Below are 16,588 nucleotides of genomic sequence, written 5' to 3' on the forward strand. Positions count from 1 at the left end.
GATTAATCTCAAAGGTAATAAAACCAACAAAAACTTAGATGAATTTGGAAGAAATAAAATTAGGCAGCTATAGGTGGTGGAACGGCAAATGGTGCTAGGGGATGGGGTAACTTGAGTTTAAAGTTGGGAGGTTGCAACGATTTGGAGGATTAAAGCACAAATTAGAAACCTCTTATTCTTCTTTATATGCACTGCTGCATGTACATCCATGGAGGCAACTAGCCTCTCCGATGCACTTGCTCAAATTGTTGGAGGGTCCTGAAGGTCAATCACAAATGTTTCTTCAGACTTCCGGAGGGTCCCGGGACCTCTCAGGTCCCTATATGAATCCGTCTATGATCATGGATTTTATAGTGTTCATTATGTGGATGATTGGGAAGATGCAGACATATTAGAATGTCAATGTAGCGATGGAGTCTAATTTGTATGTTTAAACATGATTATTTTTTATTTACTAGCAATTCATCGTGTGATCCAGAAGAAATTCTTAAGTGTAACTATACAGAAAAGTTTCAATTCACGTTAAATTATTATTGTGGTTAACATTTGCTTTGATAATTACTCATTAAACTAATTGGGCTTGCTGGTTTAGTACGTATTCTTGGACTTTAGTTTGAGACCCTGGAGCTTTCCCTCCATAATTTTTCTTCTGGGAAATATTATATTTGAGAGAATAGCCGTTTTAGAATTTTCTTTTCTCATACGGGTGACCGGATGAAGTGAGATATGTACTTAAAATATAATTACCGATGAAAATATTGATATATAAATTTGTGAAAATATTGACCATACGGATGTTGCGGGGTGTTGCTCGGGTGGGAGGGAAAGAAGATAATGAACGTTCATCTTTTTTTTATTATTATTTAAATATTTTTAATTCATATAACAATATTCAATAAAATTTGTAAGACTAGTTGTGTGACACGTCAATACAAAACAAAATTTTCGACCAAATTGTGACAGAATAACCGCAATAATTTGACTACATTCATCAATGTTCAATTACAGGAACTGGATTAATTTTGAGACCATTTGTGATTAAAGCCCCTTAAAAATATTATTAATCTTAACAAAGTTCGAAGTTTAGCAAAAATCGAACGGTCGAGCATTTTCGTAAGAACAGTTCAAGTCACTCTCACCCATCTCGATCTCGACCAGCTTTGCTGCGTTGTGCGGCCCATAAAATCCTGACAACTTTTCAGAGAACGAAATCCCAACAACTCTCTGCCTCTCTCTCTCTCTCTCTCTCTCTCTCTCTCTCTCTCTCCCCTACTGTTTCTGCATCAGTCTGATTCTAACTGAGCAGGTCCAATGATGTAAGTTCGTATCTCCCTCTTTGTTGTCACCAAATCTCTCAATTTGTTCATGCTTATGATCTTCTGTCTAGTTGCTTACCTGCTGATGCATTTGATTTTTTTTTTATCTATTTTAGTTTTTAAACTTGAATTATGAACAACCCAACTGAAATTTTTTTTATTGTTTATACTCGAATTATGAGCAACCCATCTTAGATTTTCTCAGATTAGAATCTGGGTTCAACTTATTTTCTTGATTCACGTAGTTTTTGATCATTTGTGACAACTCCCATGGATCCTGTTCTTTCTTTGATTTGATGGGTTTATGATGTTTATCTGTGTTGTCATTGCAATTGTATGTTGCAGCATGAAAAAATTGGAAATTATATGCTTCTTTATCGAATGCCGGTGATTGAAGAAGTTTGTTCATGAGATGATGATTTTCTAGGATCCAATATATTAGGGACCTTCGTGTTTGCGCTCTAGGATGGCAACTCTTCCGCTGTCAATCGTCATTCAGGCCTCATGTTGTTTGAATTGTGGAACCACTGAATTGTCTAAGCTGACTGCTGCAAATCGTAACATACACAGGCATAACGGTCTGCGTGGTTCTGTAAAACTGGGTATAGAGAGAAATCTAGTTTTCGGAGAAGTTCTGCAGAACTTGAAGGAAATGCCTCTAAGGGACCGTGACTTGAAAGTGTATGCTACATCCCGAGTTTCTGTTGAGCCAATGGAGCAAAGAGTCTACACCAGTACTGAAACTGAAGAAGCAGGCAAGGTATCAACTTATCGATTTAGGACAGAAACTGGGGATCTGGTAAAAGTTTTTGTTAGAATGAAGAATGCCAAATACATTGTGAATATTGAAGTTTCATCATTGCACCTGTCTAGTAATGATAGATTATTAGTACTGAGTTGGGGAATTTATAGATCTGATGCATCTAGTTTTATGCCTTCGAATTTCAGAAGTTCGACCCCAGCTGACAGAACCACCACCCTTGAAACTCCATTCACTGAGACTTCTTCCGGCAGGTTTACTCTAGAATTGGAGTTTGAGGCTAAACAAATCCCCTTCTACCTCTCGTTTATTTTGAAATCCCCCGCAGATGCTGATTCGAGTGACTTGGAAATAAGAAGTCATAGGAAGACAAATTTCTGCTTCCCAGTTGGTTTTTCTCGAGGAGATCCCGCTCCATTGGGTCTGTCTTTTTCTAATGATGGTTCCATGAACTTTGCCATCTTTTCAAGAAATGCAGAAAGTGTAGTTTTATGCTTGTATGGTGAGACCGCGGCTGAAAAACCTGTGTTGGAGCTCGATCTAGATCCATATGTTAATCGATCAGGTGACATCTGGCATGCATCATTTGAAAGTGCATGGGATTTTGTGAGCTATGGTTATAAATTTGATGAAGGGAATGTCTTGCTGGATCCATATGCTAAGATCATTGCGAAATCTGTTCCTCATGGGACAGGGTTGAAGTATCTTGGAAGACTATGTGAGGAACCTGCTTTCAACTGGGCTGGTGACGTTCGACCTGACTTCGCATTGGAAAAACTTGTGGTTTATCGGTTGAACGTGACGCGTTTTACAGAGCATAAGTCTAGTAAGCTACCAACTAATATAGCAGGCACCTTTTCGGGTTTGACAGAGAAGTTGGAGCATTTGAAAGACCTGGGTGTGAATGCAGTTTTATTAGAGCCTATTTTCCCATTTGATGAGCAAAAGGGTCCATACTTCCCTATCCATTTCTTTTCACCTATGAATTGTTTTGGACCTTCTAGAGGGCCTGTATCAGCTGTCAATTCTATGAAAGACATGGTGAAAAAATTTCATGCCGACGGAATAGAGGTCCTAGTGGAAGTTGTTTTCACCCATACCGCTGAGGGTGAAGCTCTGCAAGGAATCGATATCTCATCTTATTATCACATAAACAGGGTTGCGGATTTGAAAGCCAGAAACGCTTTGAATTGTAACTATCCTGTTGTGCAACAAATGGTATTGGATAGTCTTCGATACTGGGTGACTGAGTTTCACGTTGATGGCTTTTGTTTTATAAATGCATCATCTCTGTTGCGAGGGTCTAATGGTGAATACTTATCTCGCCCGCCTTTGGTTGAAGCAATTGCTTTTGATCCGCTACTCTCGAAGACCAAGATCATTGCAGACTGCTGGGATCCTCATGGCTCAGTACCAAAGGAAACTCGCCTTCCTCATTGGAAGAGATGGGCAGAAGTGAACTCAAAATTCTCTAAAGATGTGAGAAACTTTTTGAGGGGTGAGGGCCTTCTTAGTGACCTTGCTACACGGCTTTGTGGGAACGGGGACATCTTCTCGGATGGACGAGGGCCAGCATTCTCTTTCAACTTTATTTCCAGGAATTCCGGACTTCCTCTCGTGGACCTTGTTAGTTTCAGTGGTGTTGAGTTAGCTTCAGAACTGAGTTGGAATTGTGGGAAAGAAGGGCCTACAGATAAAACCGCTGTACTTGAAAGGCGACTTAAACAAATTCGTAATTTTCTCTTTATCTTGTTTGTTTCACTCGGCGTTCCTGTCCTTAACATGGGAGATGAGTGTGGACAATCTACAGGTGGTTCCCCTGCATACAGTGACAGAAAAGCTTTCGATTGGAACGCACTGGGAACAGGTTTTGCTACTCAAACCACACAATTCATCGCATTCTTAAGTTCGTTTAGGATAAGGCGGAGCGACCTACTTCAGAAGAGGAACTTCTTGAAAGAAGAAAATATAGACTGGTACGGGAGTGATCAATCTTCTCCAAAATGGGAAGATCCATCCTGCAAATTCCTTGCCATGAAGCTGAAACCAGACGAAGAGGAAGCGAACGAACCAGGAGATGTTTCTCCCCCTTTATGGGGTGACTTATTTGTTGCCTTCAGTGCAGCTGATCATTCAGAGACTGTCATTCTGCCTCCGCCTCCGGAAGGTATGGGATGGTTCCGTTTGGTCGACACGGCTCTTCCATTTCCAGGTTTTTTCTCAACTGACGGCGAGCCAGTTCCGGAACAAATGGCTGGTTTGTTTGCGTGCCAAATGAAGTCTCACAGTTGTGCTCTGTTTGAAGCCAGAAGCTTGTAGCTTTATTAGTTAATCCATATAATTATTTTGTTGGTTAACTTTTAATAGGATGCTTAGACAATAAGACATTGCAGTGCAGTAAAGTAGCACATAAGTCACTGCTGTAAATTCCATGTAAATTTTATTTAAAGCAATAAAGTACTATTTTTATTGAATAATCTTTGATCTTTTGAAAACAACCACCAAGCTTTATCTCACTAAATGGGGTCGGCTGTATAAATCCTAAAACGCCACGCGCTCGGTTTTACGCCAAGTTTTCCGTTAGCTCTAAGTACTTTATACATTTTCTTAGTCTCTTTTCGAGTCTTCCTACTCTTCCTCTACCCATTTTGCCCTGACCCTCCATCTCAAAGTCGCACCTTTTAACGGAACATCTGTAGGTCTTCCGTTCATGTGTCCAATCTTTGGTCTTTTGAAGTTAAAGAAAAACCCTTTACTCTTTTAGCAAGGAAAAAGAAAAGGCTACAAAAACTACAAAAAAAAACCAAGGAACACAATTTTGCTACCACTGCAAATTAATGGCCAGGTCTAGCATCGATTCTACCAAGCGTATGGCACGCTGCTTTTCCTGCTGCTTCAACCTACTTGCAATGGCTTCAGGATCAAGCCCTTGTGCATTTTGTACTTCACTTTGCTCGGCGCGAACCTCTTGTAGCAATGCATCGACCTCCCTGACAAAGTCTACCCTCAGTAGAGCATCATCGGCTTCAACTGGTAGCCGGAGTGGTCCTTCATGCTGATCGAGAAGAAAGATGACCGAATAAAGAAGTCAGAAACGATAAACTTGACTTATAAATAGTTACAAATCATGACTTCCAACATAAATCTCAATCTGCATATTCCCAACATACCTTATCGATGTCAAATCCTGCTGGAACAAGAATGCTAAATGGATCCTCCCGTGGGAAAGTATCAATCATGTGCTTTTTGCATTCCTTCAGCCACCCTTCACCGTCGAAGCCATCATGCATATTCAAAAGATCATTGAGCAGTCTCATGGCAGGAGTAGCCTCCCGTTTCAGAATCTCAGCCTAAAGAAGAATACGAAAATTTTACACAAGGATTTAGGGGGTATCAAGGCTAATCTAAACTAATTTTGTAAGGTATTCTCATATGAAACCATTGAGTAATAGCAACAGCTTAAATTCTCCCACCGGTAATGAAATCAAAGTATAAATAGGTTAACAGCAGGTTCCAAAATGCTAAAATGAACAATTTCATGGCTAGAACTTAGAATAGGATGAGAGCAGCTCGTACCTCAACCCTTCTGTATAGCAAATCAAGACTTCTAATAACATCCTTTTCATCCTGTAAAAAGGTCATAAATACCCAAAACCAATAAGCTGGAGAGCAAGAGAGACAAGGAGAGAGAGAGAGAGTGATGACGAAAATGTGATAGGTTATCTATAACATTAGACTGATCCAAGCAACTTATTAGGTTGAGTTTGTTAATCTAAAGCAATCAGTAACCACAGCCAGTTTGTAGACGGCAGCTACTGACTTTTTGGTTACAAAACTTCATTTCTATATCTCTAAATCAGTTTCTTTAGGAAATTGTTATAGTCTCATCAACTTACATCACGTCGAGCGAGGTCAAGGCGATTCCATATGACCATCAAAACAAGTTCAGTCAGTTCCCCTTTCTCAGCAGCTTCCTCAATTTTCTGCATATAAATCATGAACCTCATTTAACTTACAGTCTGAGTACAAGTACAAAATGCAATAAAGCAAACATAAGAAACTGAAGGCAAGCCATCACAGGTGAAAACTGAAAGTCTTCCTAAAGACTAAGACCAATTTTAGCACAACGGGTTTTCTGATATCACCTCTTCCACTTCTTCAGCAGCTCTGATAAAGCTCGAAATCAGCTTCCGAGCATTTCGGACATCTTCTTCGGGATAATCCTTCAATCTCATGCCTATCTCCCTATACTCTTCAACCTTCCTTTCCTCCTCTTCGTCCTCCTCTTGACGCCTTCGATGCAGCTCCTTCGTTTTCTCCCTTTGCTGAGCTTGCCATTCCTAATTCAGAAAATAAAAAGCTTACTTCCACTTCCAACATGAATAAAATACAAAACTTTACACATATAATTACAGAAAAACTTGAAATTTGAGTACCCATTTGGACAAATTAAAGAGCAAATTAAAGGAAAAAGGACACTCACATCGTCGTAGTACTCTTTGGGAAGACCTTCAAGTACTGGTTCTTCCTTTTTCATGCTCTTCCTCAAAACTGCCACCAAAAACCCAGAAAAAAGCATACAAATTCAGAAAAGAACAAGTTCAACACTGCCATCAAAAACCCAGAAAAAAGCATCAAAATTCAGAGAGAAAATGTTCAAAGCTCCAACAAAAAACCCAGAAAGCATACAAACTTATTAGAAATAAAAAGTTCAAATTTGAAAAATCAAGTGATGTGAGAGCGCTGAAAGGTTGTGCTATGCACCTGAAAAATGTTTTGGCTTCAATCGAGAGGGCCAGAGCCTTGCAGGCGAGGAAGATGACGATGGCGTCGGTGAGAGTGGCAGCGCCGCGCACGTTAGCGGGAACACCCTCGCTTCCATTTTCTCTTTTTTCACTTGAACTGGGCGAGACCGTGTTTACCCAACAGGATCCTCTCCGGTTCCACGTTAATGTGTCCGATTATCATAGTTTTTATCAAGTATTGTATATGTTTAATTTTAAATAAAAATATTTAAAATAATTTCTAATTACACGATGTACGATGAACGAGCATGATTGATAAATTTCTGAAATCCTTACCAAAAGAATCCAACAATAACCGGATTCGTGTTTACCAAGTTTATGTTGGAAGCTCACGACAGGGGAGAGATTTGAGATAATATTAAAAATAGGCAGTGAGATTTCAATTTTCCCACAATGCTTTTTAAGGTTTTGAAATCTTATCAATTTATGGCTTTTAAATATTTAAATGTCTGTTAAATTGATAAGTTTTTTAATCAATTTGGTGCAAATATGATTTACATGTTATTGTAATTACCGAGTTCATGATCATTGTGTCATCAATTTAATGAATATTCAAATAATTCATTAGACATCAGGTGTAAATTCATACAATTTCAAAACCTTAGAGGCAATGTGAGATATTTAAAACTTCGTGGTCCGTTTTGAAAATTACCTCAACCATGAAGGGTGTGAAATGTATACCCCTTATTTATTTTTGCTGCTAATCAATCGTCTATTTGGTTTAGTAATTTTCTTCATCTATGACTCGTAGATTATAACTTTGATCAACCCGATAACAGGATTGTAGAAAATTCTTTTTATAATTCCGTTTCATAGTTTCAAAAGAAAACTCGCAAGTAAGGTAAAGGTGGGTGAAATAATTTATGTGTTGTATTATTAACACTCCAAAATCATCATCATGTACCACTTCTTCTCATAGTTGATTTATTTGGTTATTTTTTTTGCTTCAGAGATGAGTGTTAAATGTTGTTTTATTTTCTATTTTTGAAGAAAAAAAACATTTGACTATTTCAAGTAATCAAAATGTTGAGCGCAAAAACTCTTTATCATTCAAAAGAAGAGTCGTGCAGTTTAGTTGAATGAGCTATATTTATCCAAAAATCTCACCAAGGAATATCGTACAAGCAAAAATTCTAAAAAACGCTAGGCACAAATCGGACAACGAGCAAGGATCTAAGCGAGTTCTTTTATTTTTATTAAATTTATATATAACAATAAAAACATATAAATAAGTTACTACCTATACAGTTATACTTAAAAAAAAATATAGTATTTACACACACACACACACTTATATTTGAGAACATAAATGCAAAATAGAAGGATTTATAAATCATAAGTGCTACAATGTTGATTGAATACATAAAATGAATAATGTATTATATAAGTTATTTTACAAGAAAGAAAGTCCACAGTTATTTTACAAATAGAATATTATATTCAAACCCTTAACCAAAAAAAATCAAATAAATAGAAACGCCTAGGGCCGCCTATGCCGCCGCCTAGAGACTTCACTGATTTCCTAAACGCCTAGCCCCTAATTGGGGCGCTTGGCCTCCACCTAGTGCCTAGGCCGCTTTCTCAAACAGTGCATACAAGACTAACAGTGCATACAAGACATACGTGTCCGTTAGTTGCCTTTTCACCGAGAAAAACTTCTCTGCAACAGACAACAGCATCCCGTTGCATGTAAGTTTTCCTCTCACAGACTCCTCCGTGCCTTCGAAACATTCAGACCTCACATTCAACTACTAGTTCAGCTGCTGCGCCCATGGCCTCAACGCCACCGAGTCCCAGAAGGGCCAGAGCCAATTCCTCCTCATTCCACTGTCTAAGTCCCTTGCTCAGCATCTTCAATATTTCCACATCAACATCCAGTATCCACTTTTGCGTGCATGCTACCATCAAGCTCACAAATCCTGCTACATACGCTCGCCACATAGCCCAATCACAACCCAGTGATATTTTCCCGTCGAGTGCGCTTGCAATAAATCCCAAATGCCGCCCGAGAATCTTTGGTCGCCGCTTTGATGCTGGTGATGCCGAGTCCACACCCCAAGCAAATGTCCCACAAAGCACTGCAAAGTATGCAAGGGCATAACCACCCAACATGGCAACCATGCCACCAGGTTCTTTGCCTTCCGGATCCAAACCACGGGTTGATATAAACCAAGAAGGCAAAGTTTCTTTGATAAAAGACTGAACTAAACTCGATCCGCCAGATATCCAAACTAAGGTGGCCCCAAGTGTAGCTGCAATCCTGACACGTGCCATTGCGGCAGCAAGAGAAACCTGTCCAAACCTCACCCCGTGCTTGGTCTTCCTCAATTTCTCCGCCCTCTCTCTGGGTAATCCGCAATTGGCAATATCTCTAACAGAATACATTAGAAGAGAGAGCACCTCTTCTGTCAGGAACATTACATCTCTGACAGATCGATGCACACGCAAGTATAGAATTCCGGGGGCAACAGGAGAAATCCCACCAGAGAAATGGGAACCAAAGCCATGACCAAGGAGGGCACCCACACTGCCGTTGCTGTAAGCACGAGAGGAGCTTAGCCCGAGAGTAGATGTAAAGCAGCTCTTAAGAAGCTGGACCACAGCATCGCTGTTGTGATGGAAGACAGTTTGAGAAGCAGAAAAAACCAGGTAGTCATTCCAGCGCTTTACCTTCTGGGCCCACAATGAGGCTAAGATCGGATTGCAAGGCCATGGGCAACCAGCAGCTAGGGAGTTCAGAGCTGGTCCAATCAGGGTGAGGGCACGTTCAGAGGCTCTATCAAGTTTATAAGTTATTGTGAGACTTACGAGAGCAGCAAATGGTAAGGGAAGCAGAGCTGGGGCGCTCCCACCTGCAAGCAATAAATTGAAGGCCTAACAGTGTTAACATGACAACTATTAGAAGTTTACAGCATAAACTCAAAGCTCCAATTTCACTAGTCTAAAATTTGTTGGTCAATTCAAATATCGACAGAACACATTCACTTTAGATCATGAGTGACAACTGAAAGAAGTTGGCTCGAACTTCAGAGGCAATATGTCATGATTTTTCATATTACAACAATATAAGACATCTTGAAAAACAAAAAAGTTATTTCACAAAGTTATAGAATATAAGGACATACCAACTGTGAGGCTAGGCACATCAACACCAGTGGCAGCTAGAATTTTCTTTATCTGCTGCTCAACAAGTGATAAATTTGCAGCAGGGCTTGGCCAATCAGTTCCATTCATACAAGCTGGCTTCCATATTCCCCGTGTTACTTCAGCTGAAAAATAGCTTACCATGGTTCCCAAAGTTGCTGGAAGATAATCGGCAAGATCTTTCAGTCCTGAGATGAAGCATGCAATGAAGTTAACAAACCTTAACCAACTCCACATCTTTCTCAAAGGGGCGCTTTCAGTTCTGCTTTTCTATCAATGCATAAAGGGGATTCAACAAACCTGTAGCCAGTTCACGGGGAGAAAGTCTTCCATGGGCACATGCAGTAAGAGCAGCATCAAGGACAAATGGAGTTGCTTCAAGGATATCCCATGCCGGTACCTTGAGTCTAATAGCGGACTCATCAGTTCCCGATGCAGATGAATTACTACTACCTGAAGTTGCTGGAGTCAAAGGCTGACTACTTCTATTTATTTTTCTAAACATCAGGGTCAGGAGTGCATCAACAATCTGATGAACGGGAGTCCCAGGTACAAGCCCAGATAGGGTAGAGCAAATACACTTTTGATGTTGCTGGTACCAGAGTTTCAGTTTCGGAAAGAAATCCAGGGTAATGGTACCTGAAGGGAAGGTGATAAATTTTGAAACTCTTCTGCTTTTTATTCGATCCATGGGTGAATTACCAAAGGATGCTAATCTACAGTTTCGCAGCAACAAGAGGTATTCTGGACCACTTTGGCTTCCCACAGTTGGGTAGTCACCCATTATGTGTTCCAGAGGCGGATGATCAAATCTCCACAACCTCAATAGAAGTGTAAAAGCATTTGAGAACACCGCATGACATGAGAGTTCTTCCCCTGTTGTAGGTGTCCATGAGATATTGGGAACACTTGAGCCAAAAACTTCGCAAATAGGCATCAATGCAGCTGCAAGTAGTGGAACCTAGAAGTGAATGACAAATAACGTTAGTTTTAGGAAAGCATGAAAGCCTAGGGAAAATTTTCATTTCATAACACAAAGACCTTTATCAATCTTATCTATTTCAACAAGGGATCCACATACCAATCCCAATAAGGAGAAAATCTGTACAGTATCTATAGATGATGCGCCAACCAGAAGGACATTAAAGAATGAAGCATAGCCGATCAAATGGCTATCACTCCCTGAGTAATCTGCAGGAACTGGAGGTGACAGCAATCTTATAATAAAAAGACAGGTGTGCTCCTGCGAAGGACAAAGAATTGAATAAGACTAACATGCAGTAGAGGCCAGCAGGAGGAAGGAAGGGAGGGGGAGATGAGAGAAAGGGAGAGTCACCTGTATATTCCATCCACGAACAAGAGAAGCCCCACAAAGAATGGTAGCAGCAGATATCTTCTCTTCATCTGAACCATTGACTGCAATCTCATATATTTTCTCAATCTCTGCTAAGCTTCCATCAAACCATGAGCAAATTCAGTTGCCATACCACTGGGTAAATTTACAAAATAGAGCATCTGATATACCTGGCTTCAGGAAAAAGAAGGGGGGTAACTGAAGACCAGGCCATGATGCTAAGAAAAATTATGGATGCTCAGAAAAATTATGGATGCTCTAGTCATTATTTGGTACCTAATGATATGAGCTAAACAGCGCTACAAACTCAAAAATCATGGACCCAAAATAGATGATTCCCACTTGGAATTCATGTTTATGTAGTGTGACTATCACTGCCTATCAATCGCAGCCCTACTTACCTTGTTATGGCTAAACATACAAACAGACAAATTGTACCAATGATACAATAGCATACCTAGAAGCTGGAGTGGCAACTAAAGCATTTGCCAGTGACGGAGTTAGAGGTGACCCCTTCACTATTGAAGACCAAGCAGGCACTTGGCCTGGAACATTGCGTAGCACTTGGTTGCTGCGTGCACTCACATAGCCTGGCCAAAAATATGCTGATGTATCTAGGATATTCCGCGCAATACAAGCTTCAACAATCAGATGCCGCAAGTTTCCCGCTGCAAGTGCAAAATATTAGGATAGGTTCAAGGAAATATATATATAAAAAGTATCAAGCCCCCATAAAAGAATTAAGGAAAGCATGAATGCGAGATAACCATAATGGGAAGAAACATAAACGGGACCAAAAGGAAAACTATAGATGTTAAAACAGAACAAAACCCTCTGAAGAATAAGAAAGGAAAACACAATTGATCCTGAAAGCAGAATTAGACAAAAACATAATAATAATGGTAGACAAACGAAAGGTCTTAAACACCAAATCGTGAGCTATCTTATACCTTCTCAATAAAAAAACTCCATTGCTGGGCTGAAGGAAAAATTAGTTTCTTACCACAATTTATTGGCATTTCGTTCACGCTAATACATTCATGGTATCCATTACTGACTGTAAGGCCTGATCTGAACATTATAGCCTTAGCTGCAGCTTGATTCGCCACTGAACAAACAGACTGAGGTGGAGTCAACAAGGCCTCATAATCACCCAATCGCTGTAAGGAGGTGATTAAATCTCTGCGGCGCTTTCCAGGAGCTTGTTCCTTCCTTTGGTTAGTATGATCCCCTCCCATTTCCTCCATCAATTCAGCTTCCTCTTCTTCAATAATATTAGTAACTGCAAGTGTTGTAATACACAACAACATGCATAAACAGGTATCAAGACGAGGGACAGGTCCTTCTCTAGGATCCCTTTCCTATAAAACCAATCAAGAGGGAAAAGGGGATAAAAGGTCAATTGGACTAACACTTTTGAGGAATTTTTCCTTGCACAGAACAAGATGTCAATCAATCATTAGATATGGAAATTTCCAAATTGTTCACATCAATTCTTACCCTTTGAACAAGCCGAAGAGCTGAAATCCATAAACCTAAAAATGCATTGTGCCATGTGGTGGCATTAACTGCCTGCAGAGCCTTCACTAAACCTGCAAGTTTAACTCAGATCAATATTCCTGGCTAGGAGTACTAGAATCTTATCAACTCTAGGTACGTACGATAGAAGAATTTAAATACAAAAAGGCGGCCCGCACCAGTAAGGGATTCGACGGCACTAATTTCAGCTACTTCTGATCCATCCATAGCATCTTCAAGATACAGATCAATGGGAAGCCAAAAAGCAGATGAACTCACTCCGTGAGACTGACAGGCTGAAGACACTAAAGACCCAGAAGACAAGACTGCATGAAATTCTTGTTGTGAAATTGTTTTGCATTCCCGAGTCAGAAGTCGACGGCTATCAGATGTCAGCTGTAGAAGACCCTCTGGAGTTATATGTTTCATAGTCCTCAAAGCTGACGAGTTTGCCGCAAGCACTTGCAGTTTCTGAACGAAACCTCCCCAGTGCGATGGCCTGAAAAGAAGAGGTGATAAGAAAGATGCCCACGAACCAAAAAAGTAAATGGATATATTTAAAAAAAGAAAAGAAAAGGTTCAGATCCTTACATATTTCGACGGGCCAAGTACAAAATCCTTGAAGTTACTTTGTTTTGCAGAAACTCCACAATTATGTCAATAGCCATTGCAGTATTTGCTTTCTGCAAACCTTCATTTTGCTCACTTCTCTTCTCATTAAAGCAACCGTGACCATCTATTTCCATATCTTGTGGCCTGGTCGGCCATCTAGGCTTCTTATCTGGGGTAAGTTCCAGCAAACCTTCGTCATCTAGGGATGCATCAAGTAACTGCCATGTGATTGAAAAGACAAACTCAACAATAACAACTCCAGGTTCAGACACTTGAAGGCCATACTGCTGGGAAAGATGTAGAGCATCATCAATGGATTTTATGATCCTGCAATCGCATCAAAAGATATTATTAGAAATTATCATACGAGCATGAGACAGCGAAATGAAGAAATTACTGAGTTGACATAGATGGTGTTGAAAGACTTTGGTTGGTTTGGTTGGTATTAGTTATAAAATTAACTTCTCTATGATGAGCTGTTTCTTTAAATGGGGGACATGGAGGAAATGGAAAGGCAAAGGAGGCAAAAAAGTTCATCAGTAAAGAGCATTTCTTCAACAGAGGGTCAGGGAATCAGAAAGCACGAGACAGAAAAACCGACAGAAATTACTAAATAGACGTATATGGTGTTGAAACTTGAAAGACTTTGATTGGTTTATGACATTAAATTATACAAATAAGTTCTCTATGAGTCATTGTTTCTTTCAAAGGGGCACGTGGGGGAAATGAAAAGGAAAAAGGGGTAAAAGAGTTCATCAATAAGGAGAATTTCCTTAACAGAGGAAAGGGGGGATTTGAACACCTTTGTGCAAACTGTCATGTTTAACGGAAAAATTAAATTCTTGAACTCTTATTGACTATTGAGAAACCAAATAAAATACACAATTTGCATTCCTATATAGCAGGAGTGGTAGCAGCTAAAAAATCAAGGAAAAACAACTAAGCACAATATCTCGTTGTCAAGGACTTTTTTGTCTCCTGAAATGAAGCCATGAATTAAGATTTTATTGTCAAGAACTTTTGCAAAATGGCACATAGTAAAACAAAATACAAGTTCAAGGAAGGCTTATTGGGAAATAATATTATACAACAAAAAGAGAAATTTGAAACTTACTTCTGACTATTTGGTCCACTCAATTGAGAAGCAAACAAAAATGTATGTCTTTTAAGAAGTTCCATGTAGAGCCTATATGCTGCAGGGTGAAGCTGTCGATTTGGAACAACCCTGTATAAAACAAGACAACAATAAACGTAAGTTTTAACCAGTAAAAGTACATTTTAATAACAACAGCTGATTAAGCATAGTTCTAAAGGAGACCATCCATCACACAAGATGGCACATGCATGAATTTTCGTCGACCAACACCAGCTCAGTAAAGAAACTACGGGCATGAAGACCTTAACTGCCTAAATAATTATTCATTCAACAATATCTTTCTGAACCATTTTCAAAGCATCGTCCGCCATATGATGATGCATAATTCAGCCACAAACTACCAACTATAATGCCACAAAGCCCCAGAATTTCATTTGAACTTGTACAAAGACTATAACTTTACAAGTAACTCAGACATTTCGCAAAAGCCGATCCCCTAGTGCCATATAGTTAGGTTAACCAATTCGCAAACTTTGTCAATCCACCTACCCGGCACGCGCATTTTAGTAACCATTCAAACTGAACAACCACACAGTCGAATATCGAAACGAATCAAATATTTCACCTACTACAATCAACTTCCCAGAAAATCGTAAACTGTAAATACTTCACAATCTCAGATTCTCGCACTCCCATAAACAACAAACTAAAAATAGTAACTTTAACCCAAAAATTGTAATTCGATACATCAAAACGAATGTAATGAGGGAGTGAGAGAGTACTTGGTAGAGAGCAGAGCAAGGACGAGCATGGGAGGGACGATCTTGACCGCCAGGGCCTTCTCGAGGAACTTCCACGTGATGGGCACGTGATTGGCCCAGCAGATGTGGGAGACGAGGAGGTGCGCGAGCTCGACGGAGGGCAGGGAGACGGCGGCGGAGGTGAGGCTGGAGCTGAGCTGGACCGCCCAGAGGAGCGGGTCACTGTTCTTGTCCTGCGCGGACTTGGTCAGCTGGAGCACCGAGTCCCACAGCTGACTCTGCGGCGCCTGCTGTACGAACACGGCCATCGTCGTCGTCGTAGGAGGAGGAAATTAGGGTTGCATGAGAGAGAGAGAGAGAGAGAGAGAGAATCGGAGGAACTTTTGCTTTATTGGATAACAATATATTCGGACTTTGAATTTGTGTAAGGTATGGAGAGTGAGGGAGGAGTACACAAGGCGCGGTTGAAGTCAGTTTTGGAGGCGGGTTAGTACATTTTTCTCCGTTGACTCGACCGGTAAAATTGTCCGTGACTTGCATTTCTAAAAAGGTCGGGGTCTACTATTCACCAACCTATTTTTAGGTCATTCGTCTTTGTTTAATAGAGGTGGATTGTTTGTCCTTCCATTTCTATACTCTCACATGCCCTTTGTTTGTGTGATCACGGTTAAGTCACGTCAACATTTTATATTCTTATTACTTTATATTTTATTATTTTTATAAAAAATTAATATAAAATGTTGACGTGGCTTAACCGTGACCACGCATCACAGGAAGGCATGAGAAAAGTATTGAAATGGGAGGACAAACAATCCACCTCCTTTTTTAATTTCCGATCGTGGAATTAACTGAATTGAATAATATTAAAAAATAGAAATTAATATATAGCGTGTGAAAAATAAAAAATAAAAAAAAGTATATAGATATCACACCTCAAAAGGGTGGTGCTACCACTTTCCACACACCCATTTTACATCTCTCATGCCTTATTAATTTCCGATCGTCGAATCTAAAAAGATCAATAGTAAAAAATTAACAAAAATGTGAATAGCACTTTCCAAATTGAAAAATGCCACTTCATCGTGTAGCTGAGTTGATTAGAGAGGTGTCTCTTTTTCGTAATTTAAGAGTATAAGTTAATTAGGGTATGTGTGTGCTAGTCTTCTGTTTATGTTAAAATAGAATATCGTTTGGATAAAAATAATGTAAGATTATGTTGTTC

The 16,588-nt window shown here is 39.8% G+C and overlaps 3 protein-coding genes across 6 annotated transcripts; 1 reads left to right on the forward strand and 2 right to left on the reverse strand.

Annotated features, from left to right (window-relative positions):
• The first annotated feature begins 1,192 nt into the window (after window positions 1-1,192).
• On the forward strand, window positions 1,193-4,553 carry LOC137741549 (isoamylase 2, chloroplastic). Of its 3 annotated transcripts, XM_088680115.1 has the most exons (3): window positions 1,193-1,316; window positions 1,744-2,076; window positions 2,265-4,553. In XM_088680115.1, the coding sequence occupies exons 2-3, from the start codon at window positions 2,000-2,002 to the stop codon at window positions 4,393-4,395; spliced, it is 2,208 nt and encodes a 735-aa protein (XP_088536241.1). In that variant the 5' UTR covers window positions 1,193-1,316; window positions 1,744-1,999; the 3' UTR covers window positions 4,396-4,553. The 3 variants fall into 3 exon arrangements, with proteins under 3 accessions (XP_088536241.1, XP_088536239.1, XP_088536240.1); XM_088680113.1 differs by having other exon boundaries at window positions 1,193-1,324; window positions 1,744-4,553; XM_088680114.1 differs by having other exon boundaries at window positions 1,201-1,316; window positions 1,744-4,553.
• A 260-nt stretch (window positions 4,554-4,813) lies between these two features.
• On the reverse strand, window positions 4,814-7,038 carry LOC137741548 (protein PALE CRESS, chloroplastic). Its single transcript, XM_068481242.2, has 7 exons — window positions 6,841-7,038; window positions 6,560-6,627; window positions 6,222-6,416; window positions 5,973-6,059; window positions 5,653-5,703; window positions 5,247-5,426; window positions 4,814-5,131 (listed from the first exon to the last, which is right to left on the reverse strand). Exons 1-7 carry the CDS (start codon window positions 6,956-6,958, stop codon window positions 4,898-4,900), a joined length of 933 nt encoding a protein of 310 aa, XP_068337343.2. The 5' UTR covers window positions 6,959-7,038; the 3' UTR covers window positions 4,814-4,897.
• A 1,153-nt stretch (window positions 7,039-8,191) lies between these two features.
• LOC137741547 (mediator of RNA polymerase II transcription subunit 33B) lies at window positions 8,192-15,904 on the reverse strand. Of its 2 annotated transcripts, XM_088679615.1 has the most exons (13): window positions 15,388-15,904; window positions 14,624-14,734; window positions 13,489-13,836; window positions 13,077-13,396; window positions 12,880-12,971; window positions 12,383-12,740; window positions 11,837-12,047; window positions 11,362-11,476; window positions 11,107-11,268; window positions 10,326-10,986; window positions 10,007-10,213; window positions 9,065-9,733; window positions 8,192-9,010 (listed from the first exon to the last, which is right to left on the reverse strand). In XM_088679615.1, the coding sequence occupies exons 1-13, from the start codon at window positions 15,672-15,674 to the stop codon at window positions 8,613-8,615; spliced, it is 3,939 nt and encodes a 1,312-aa protein (XP_088535741.1). In that variant the 5' UTR covers window positions 15,675-15,904; the 3' UTR covers window positions 8,192-8,612. The 2 variants fall into 2 exon arrangements, with proteins under 2 accessions (XP_088535741.1, XP_068337342.2); XM_068481241.2 differs by having other exon boundaries at window positions 8,192-9,733.
• Window positions 15,905-16,588: the final 684 nt, after the last annotated feature.

Source organism: Pyrus communis, chromosome 11 (genome assembly GCF_041283825.1).
Source record: "Pyrus communis isolate YQ-2024b chromosome 11, ASM4128382v1, whole genome shotgun sequence".
Lineage (NCBI taxonomy): Eukaryota > Viridiplantae > Streptophyta > Magnoliopsida > Rosales > Rosaceae > Pyrus > Pyrus communis.